General features: G+C 35.1%; 1 protein-coding gene across 1 annotated transcript in view; it reads left to right on the plus strand.

The window, feature by feature from the left end:
- The first annotated feature begins 1,549 nt into the window (after window positions 1-1,549).
- Window positions 1,550-9,488, plus strand: part of LOC111087217 (H2.0-like homeobox protein) — a 35,933-nt gene continuing 27,994 nt past the window's right edge. The window contains exon 1 of the mRNA XM_022393121.1: window positions 1,550-2,265. Coding sequence (XP_022248829.1) covers window positions 1,902-2,265 — 364 coding nt within the window. The 5' untranslated portion in view covers window positions 1,550-1,901. The remainder of the gene's footprint in view (window positions 2,266-9,488) is intronic.

A 9,488-nucleotide genomic window follows, 5' to 3' on the forward strand; every position in this document is an offset into this window, starting at 1 on the left:
GAAAAAAAATTCTTGTAATTCTAGATTAAGAATGTAGTGTTACAAAAATATAATAGGCCTCACATAATATCTTATGAAAAGTATAATTAATCATTAATGGTTAAAAAAATATTATAATACATGAGCTGAACTTCATAACAGAATAGTACTGAAAATATTTAATCGTCAAAAATATATGAAATGACAAAATGGGAAACGAAAAAAGAAATTCAAAATGAATACGAAACATAATAGAACCAAAACAATGCTTAGACAATGTCAAAAGAGAAAACCAAATCAGAATTAAGTAAATCAGATACCACGTGATCAAACATAATCAAATCTTAGGTATTGCTGTGGCTCAGGTTAAATTGATTTCAGCAGAGACTTCTAAGCAGGTCTGCTTTATAACGGGAGGTTCGGCAGGATAAATCAAGAAATGACACTGGATTAGTAAAGTGAGTAAGGCTGGACGTAATGTGTAACACAAATGAGAACGATTTTTATTTATCAAAGACACAACATACAGTGTGTATAATTGTTTTGGACACTGGACGGTCGCCTTTCATTGGACTCGTGAATTGATATTTTCTTCCCTCGAGAAGTCTTCCTCTTTATCAACTCATTTGAAATTCTGTGTAGACTACATGTATGAGTTAAACAGTAATGAAAGGGTTTATTTATAGGTATGTTAAAAAATAGAGTAAAAGTACATCTACGTGTAAGATAAACAAGAATTGTAAGGATGCACTTACATAAAAGCTCGAAACATTAGTGTAAGGATGTTAAAAGTAGAACAAGGATTTGTCTATAAGCTTTTGTTTGTTTGTAATTAAGCACGAAGCTACACAATGGGCTATCTGTGCTCTGCCCACCATGGGTATCGAAACCCGGATTCTAGCGTTGTAAGTCCGCAGATATACCGCTGTGCCACTGGGGGGCTTGTCTATAAGCAAGTTCAAAAATATGGTTTAAGGATACAATTGCAAACTCAAAATTTACTGTAATTATATACCTACAGACTTTATAAGATCAAAAGTAATGTAAGGTTATTTATAATTATAAGATTTGAAAGGCTTATTTATTTTGGAACTTAGGACAATGAAAGTAGGGAAAAAAGTATGAATCAAAATAAAAGTTATAAAATTGTTATCTTAAATAATCTTTTATTTTATGGATCATAGAATTATTAGTTTGCTTTTACAGTGTTTTAAGTCTATTGTAAGGCAGTCTGAACTGTCTGTGTCATTAACAAGGCAGATTAAACTGCTGATCTATGGCGAGCGGTTGGTAGAAGCAGCTGTAATAAATAAGTGAAGACAATTCCATCTTTCGTATCACTCCTGATCATTTTCTCTTCTTACTCTATATAGCTAACTAATCGTTTTCAACTAAAAAATAAAAGTTTAGAATTACGACATTATTGCTAATTAATACTATTTGTAGTATGTTTATAATGCACATAGAACATTTTCTATTCTTTATCATTATTAAACGTCCACACACGCACGTCATATGGCTGGTGTCATTTTGACCAGTTTCGTCTCGGTCCTGTAACAGAAAGGTGCGGCTACTTGGCCAATCAATCCCTAGTTTGTCCATGACGAATTCATGTTGCTGCCCTTATCCATAAACGGGCCGCCCCACATGAGGCACGTGCGAAAGACTAGACTGCACGCGGTATCAGTTGTTTCAACACCCGCCAACAAGCTGTACAGATATAAAGAGAAGTCAGCACACAGCATGAGGAAGTGTGTGAGCATGCCATAAGAGTTACATTGATCAATCCTTTAATCTTATTAAACAGAGTATCTAATTCCCATACTGTCTTTGGACTGATTCTAGAGCGATAGTCCATTACTTACATCTAGTGACTTTGGCTTTTTCAACACTATCACTCAGCTGGGACAGCTATCAATATCATGTTCATCTCTGGCAGTTATATGTTGTATCATTCAGCTCCAGCATATTCGTCTCTTCTGCCGACCACTCTCGCAGGACCCTACGGCTGGCCCTGCTACGGAGGAACAGGGACAGACATTGCTGTCGACGGGGATAAAAAAACAACGCAGTCTTACAGCGGAATCTCGGCTGTGGGAGATCGACAAGCTTCCCGGACTACAGTTCCCACAGTCCCAGTCCCGCGAAAAGCCACCTGTGTCGTCCTGTCACGTACTTCGACTCCATCCTCCCCTCAACCGGTGTCTCCTTCAGTGTCAAGTCGTGACCTTAAATTTGGCGTAGACAGGATTCTGGCAGATGATTCAAGTTTGAAAGAAGAAAAAGGTATGGATAAAAGATAATAATACAGACACTCAGTCAGCTGGAGTGCCCTTACCATCTGTTAAAGTATTAACTCATTTTCTACCTATCCAATAATAATAATACATAGACTTATGTAAAGAAGTAGGGCGGTCTGCTACCAAAGATTCTACAGCTTTAACAGGGCTTTTAGTCAGAAACACGGTATAAGCAATAGAAGTAAGTCTAAGGTTACGTATTATGTTGATAAGCACATTCATATCTTTCATGAATGCCATCCAACACAGACAAAAGGTTTCTTATCACCCTTGAATCACGTGCTCATACGTACACACCAGTACGTTTCGTACTGTGACATGTTGAAAGCTCAGATATGATTTTCAGGTGGAAGGATGAAGAGAAACGACTCATCATTGTCTTTAGCTGGCAAAGTTCACCACAAAAAACAAAAATAAAAAGTAATTTCAAAATCTATGACATTACGTTATCTGTCACGTTGCTTGATTCATTTAGACATTTTGTTGTTCACTATGCATTAACGTAGACTTTCATATTAATTAAAATGCAAAAAGGAACGTTAAATAGAATACAGTGCATAATCGTCCTTGAAACGTGTTGTTTATTACCAAAACAACATTATTATCTGCTACCACAAATAAAAACTGTTTGGTGACCATCTTGGAAATCTGACTTGCATATTTTTATTTTGTTGTTTCTTTGTTTTGTTTTTGGCATATGGCTCCCAGATTTTCCTCACATTAAAATACTATTTCCATGGTGACGTAGTTAATAAGTAAACTGCGATTTTTTTGTAGCAATTTTGAAATCGCACTTGACCGTCACAAAAACAAAACGGTTAAAACTAAGTGTACTTCTACAGGAACTCTTTGGAATTCTAAAAGGTGGTACTAAGTTTCGTTACTTGTTGTATTTATTAAAACCACAATTTAAACAGTATATGATGAGGTTCTACAGAAAACTTGGTACCCCGTACATCGTGAAGCATTTTCATAACTGACTGTACTAAATTTATGTGTTTTATGTCAGAAAATATAAAACTTCTTAACTGACAATCTATGGATAAAGTTTTGACCCGTCGATGTCGGAATTCGACAGGAAGTTTTGTTTTGTTTTTGCTTCTTTCTAAAAATTCTTCAAACAGCGTTTAACGTTGCTTTCCTTTCTTTAGAAACAAAGGGTAATTTTAACAAAATATGTCTGTGAAAAAATAGATTAGTAAGATATCGACAGTGCTTTACTCTGAAGGTTACAATACTAAAACAAACCTAGAGACCCATGAACAGCCTTGAAAATATTAACATAAACCACACGGTTCGTAATATGTAATCAGTTACACATTAAAGGCAATACGTCAAATTTGATCCATCCTATTAGGTTCCCTGTCGTATGATAACTTGTAAAGCACAGCTCTGATGACAACCAATATATAAAATGAAGTCAAATAATACTGATATATAGGAATTTTTCCTTTTTAAGTGTACGTTGAAGGCATACTAATATATGATATTCCCTTTTAACCATTCCATAATATCAATTCTCCTTTATGTTTTGAGTGAAACAGCAATTTATTAACCCTAAGAACACAGCTTGTTATCAAAATGTGATAGCATTACTAAAAAAAATTACTGCTGAATTTTTCCTATTCGGAAACAAACATATTACGTAAAAAAGATTTTTGCAACGTCTAGAAAGAAAAAGATAATATAATACTTCATCTGCGCAGAGTCGGAGTGTTCATATTATGTTAAACAATCTTCTCGATTCGGTTTAATAGGCTTAAGCTCTACATAAACAACATTACTAAAAGTTGGGAGTTGCAATGTTTATCTTAAGCACGAGTTCTTTATTCCTGCTTGCAAAGTCTGGTTATATTTAAACGTTTACACTGAGAAAAAAAAAGGGGGGAGTTTTATAGGGGTCAAGTTACAACATTTAAAGGAGAGTTCAGAGGTTTATCATCGAAATTTACCGACTATATTTTTATTTAACTAGACATCTTGTAACAAGTTTCAGTTTTAATTATTAATATTTTGTGATTTTTTTTTATATAACTAATTTACTTAAAAGGTAAATAGCTGATCGTGTTTTGTTTAATTTTTTTTATCTGACGTCACTGATGTACATCAAACGCCCATAACTGAAAAAAAAAACTGTGAACGCAAAATATGCAAATATATAGCAAAAAGCGCGGGAGAGAGGAGTGGAGGCTATTTCAATGTTCAGCCGACGGATCACATACGAAATCACGTGATTCGTCCGAAACAAAATCTTTGCTTACTGCATCGACCAAACGTAGTAGCACTGAAATACCTACAGTATATAACTAATTATCATGGGGCCTGGCATGGCCTAGTAGTTAGCGAGTCCAGAATGTGAATCTGAAGATTCAGGGTTCGCGTCTTGCTGCAGAAACTAATGTGCTCCGCACTTTGGAGCCGAGGTTGCACCATAAGAGTGACGGCCAAATCCTATTAATCAGTCAAATACGAGTAATCCAAGCGTTGGCGGAGGGTGCTTTTAACTAGCTGCTCTCCTTCTGGTCTATGAGTTCATTATTCGATTATGCGCAGATAGCCCTTCGTGTAGCTTTGCGCAAAAATTCTAAAACAAACAAATAACGGCTTCTCAAACAGTTTGTGAGAAACTATGAAAGAAAATGAGAAAAACGTGATGAGTAAGATGTCTTCATCCGAAACCGCAGGCAGGGACACAAAGTTAGAGCTCCCATTCGAAGAAAAATTATACTTAACACATTGCGGGAAGCAGCTTGAAGTCTTTCTGTTTTCTGGAGAACATTGGTGTCTTTAAAAGATGACATTTCCGGAGAAGTTTTGACTCTGCTATTTCTTCTTCTTTTTATTTTCGAACTAAATTATTTAATCGAATGTTTATGTTTATTACTATGTAATGTCTATACTATTAGCCTGCTATCTATTCGTGTCTGGTTTTCTCGTCATTAAAATGTCAACTCTAGTGAATGCTTCACGTCAGTCTGCAGTCTCTGTGTTAAATCAAGATTCAGTAATATTTGTAATTTGACAACCTGCCTCGGTTCTTAAAAAAGTTTCTTATCTGATATTTATTAAAGTTTATTTGCTTTTTCCTTACTGTTTCTGCGTTCAGCTGATCAATTTGTCTCCTGTATAGAAGAGCTAAATAAATCAACGGATAAGTAAGATAGCGTTTATGAAATCCCAAATTACAGTCAAAAGATTTAGAAAAACCTCTGATTTAACTGTTTTATAATGCCATTAAGTTTCTTTTTTAGACCTTACTCGGTTTTATTTCATTTTGTTCCCTATTGTTAGAGCAGTTCTTTGGAATATTATTACAGTTCTTATAATATATGATTATCATGTTTAGTTGTCAAAAGGGGCAAAATATTGCCTTAACTTTGGCGAACAATGTAAAGTTATGGGCCTGGAAGTTAAGCCTTTTTTCAAGTTTTTGTTAATGTTTGTAAGAGTGCCTAACTTTAAACAATTGTAAGTTAGCCAATCTCGTTCCATGTTTACACTTTTTTCTACCACATTCACGTGGATGTAGTGAGATAAATCTAGTTTAATATCAACACGTGAGTGCCTTCAGCTATCAATATTTTTTCTTAATTTGATTCAACTTTTAATTATAGAGTTCTTTATAAACAACGTATGAGTTTGATGTAATGGTTCGATAAGGTTTAATTATCTAAGAGCCAATATTTCAAATATTTTTTCTTTCACTTTTACACGACAGTTCTATTTTGATAGGCTTGACGAATCTATATGTATACGATATTGATCAGTGGTGAAGTAAGTCAAGCACCTGTATTGGATTTAGTATTTTCAACACGAACTGCACCCCCTGCAATACATAGGCTAAACGGCCAGGCTAGAGACCCCAAAATTCACTCACAGTCGTCTCTATTTTAGAACTGCTGACTAAAAGGAGGGCAGCCAGTTAGCAGCACCCAACGCCTGTTTACACGGCTACTCTTAAGCCAAGAGTGGGACTGACTGTTCCGTTGATAATTTGCCTACTGTAAAAAGTATGGAGCGTGTTCAATGACATTTCGCCGGCTCGAACTTAAAGTATATGTGTCTGGCCGTCCGGTACGCTAACCACTAGGCTACGTCCAGCCAACTACTTAATGGTAAATTTCTAACGAGACAAAAAAAGTAAAATAAACATCTTGAGTATAATTATAAAAATACGGTTACACCAAATAGCGGAGGATCGTGTCTAGAATTAGCAATAGCGAAAGCTTGGTTTACGACGTGCGTTTCAATTAATTCGAAAGCTATTAATTATTCTTATTTATAACTTCCTGTGTTACTAGCAGATTTTGTTCTTTCTGGTCAAACTTACCAGAACTTTCTTACTTGTTAAGCACAAAGCTACACAATGGGCTATCTGTACTGCTTTCTGTTGTGAATATTATAATTACTTATGCTTATACAATAACGTTAATGTGTCATCTATGTTGGAATGAATTTAATTCGAGTGAGACCAAAGTTATAAATTAGCCCCCCTCCCAATGTATGTCTGTGGACTTACAACGCTAGAAACCTGGTTTCGAAACCCGTGGTGGGCAGAGCACATATAGCCCATTGTGTAGCTTTGTGCTTAATTACAAACAAACATAAGCTATAAATTACCAATTTCAATGTCATTGTAGCAAGTTTTGGTAATATTCAATCAAACTAACGTGTGCAACCTGTTAGAAATACTATACAAAAGATATTGTATGCTGATATCACAAACTTGTCTGTATAAAACATTTACAAACGAAGATGAGCAATCACGAAATAAAAAAGAGGGAATTTAAGAATACTGAAATAGTTTAAGTGAAATATTTTTGCATGTACTGTATAAAAGTGCCATTCACACTGTTATGTGTTCACTCACATGGTTTAATATCCTGGCTTTCTTTTATTTGAAATTAACAACTTTGAATGTTCATATTAATAGCAGGTTTCAAGGATCCCCCGATGATTCACAGAGGTTCAATGTGCTAATCAAGTTTCTCTTTTATCCCCAATTACTTATAGGCTACCCCAAGTGGGTTTCATACCCCAAAACAAACCACGTTACGATACTTGAGTACGTGTACCATATTTAGCATCGCTAGCTCGTGAAATATGGCGCCCTCGGGATCCTGAGAGGACAGGAACAAAACATCCGATGTCAGATTTGGGTTTAGGGACCGTGGAAAAATACTCCTAAACCCCTCACCCATTATGCCTGTGTGACCTTCTGGGCGCGTTTTAGTCCTGATATGAGGACTACGTCGTACAGATAACGACACCCCTCGGACCATTCCGAGTGCGCCTACCAAGTTTGGTCCTGCTAGTTTCAAAACTTGTGGGAGGAGTGTCGTGGACAAATAAATTCACACACAACTTGAACATCACCAGAGACCCCAAAATTCAGTCGAAGTCGTTTCTAATATTACTGGCTAAAAGGAGAGCAGCCAGTTAACAGCACCAAACTCCTATTTACACGGCTACTCTTAAGCCTTAAGCGAAGAGAGGGAATGACTGTCTCTTTGATAATATGCCTACGGTAAAAAGTATCTACTTTCTAGCGAAACCACAGCCATGGGAACGGAGATTGATTAATGTTAAAAGCTATAGAAGCAAGACACTAGCCTTAGCTTTTCAGAATATACACATATTTAGTTGTAGGCCAGTGTTTTCGTATCAAAATTTTATAGAAAACTTGAAATTTTGAGTTAAGCCTAAGCTGTCAAATCAATAAAATATTTTAAGCCAATTTTCGAATCATGTTTGTCAGAATTTTATATTTAGCATTAATATGTAAGAACGCTTGAGTTTAAAAACAATGTGGACTTTCAGATGTACGTAATATTTTACCAGAACTTTTTTAGATCATGTGTTTAAATGTCAAACGCCTAAACTGGCTAAGCAATATCGGCTCTTATGCTTAAAACACGTGCATTTTTGTCATAGGGTATAACACACTAGTGCTGGCAAAGCCTTTTATGCCTATTCATGAGTGTCTTATATCACGTCTTCGATATACTGGGCTTAAAATCAAATCTTAAAAGCGGATGGAAGAAACCTTAACTTTTGATATATCCGGGTTTGAATTTCGAACATTTAGATTATATGAGGGGTTTATTTTTTCAATGATTTTCTTTATAGTCATACAAATTAGTATTTTTTCGATGTGAAAATTTCCCGTTTTGTGACGTTATGGGCAACGTAAGTGATTTTGTTTTTTCATATCGTTTACAGAATACCTAATCAATGTTATTATCACAAGAAGAGAACATTCAGCTTTATCTTTAAAATGTATATAAAATTAATTTATGTTCCATGTTTTTGCAATAGGTTCAAAATTATTCAAAGCTGAAACAAATACTTAAAAGAGCATGGCTCTACCTTCTCATAAAATATACATTTAGAATAACCTTAAACTTAGAATTTTGTTATGTATATTTTATAAATATTTGTGTTATAGATATAAATCATTTACAGCAACCGCGTATAATTAAAATTATTAAATCATCATTTTAGAGCTTTGAAACTTTGATTTAGTTTACAAAATCTAGTCGATATGATTCTAGGCAGCACTCACTGATTCAGAAACAATTTGCGCGACGTGTCCTGAAAATTGACGACAGCAACTAATGTAGAAAAATGTAAATAAAGTCAATAGCCATGAAGAACAAGGCTGATGATATGGCTAAAGCTAAGATCACAAAGCCAAAAGGGAAGCTTTTGGCGTTATCAGCAAAACTTGTTCAAAAATGAACTCAAAGAGTTTGCATATCAGTCTTTGAATTCCTGATAACAAAACTGCCTCAAATCTTGTTGGATTGTGTTGGTTTTTTGTTTTAGTACATGCCTTGTTTGTTGAATTATTAAATGTGCTAACACTCTATTCGTTGTCTTTTTTAATACATGTTCACTGATTATTCAACTTTTGTTTGTTTGCACTCTAACTCCTCCGAGCCTATTGGGCCAATCTCAATTAAAATTTGTATGTAAGCACTATGAACTATGGGTAGTGTCCTAAGAGGGTCTTTCACAACCACACACTCTCATTCAAAGTGAAACATATAGTGCTTGGTAAAATTGTCTTTCACAACCATACACCACATTCAGAGTGAAGCATAACATCTCGTCAAACTTATAAACTTTACTTCTATTCATCAAGTAGTGCTTGGTAAAACTGTCTTTCACAACCACACACTCTCATTCAAAGTGAAACATATAGTG

The sequence above is a fragment of the Limulus polyphemus genome, unplaced genomic scaffold (assembly GCF_000517525.1).
Source record: "Limulus polyphemus unplaced genomic scaffold, Limulus_polyphemus-2.1.2 Scaffold1887, whole genome shotgun sequence".
Classification (NCBI taxonomy): Eukaryota; Metazoa; Arthropoda; class Merostomata; order Xiphosura; family Limulidae; genus Limulus; species Limulus polyphemus.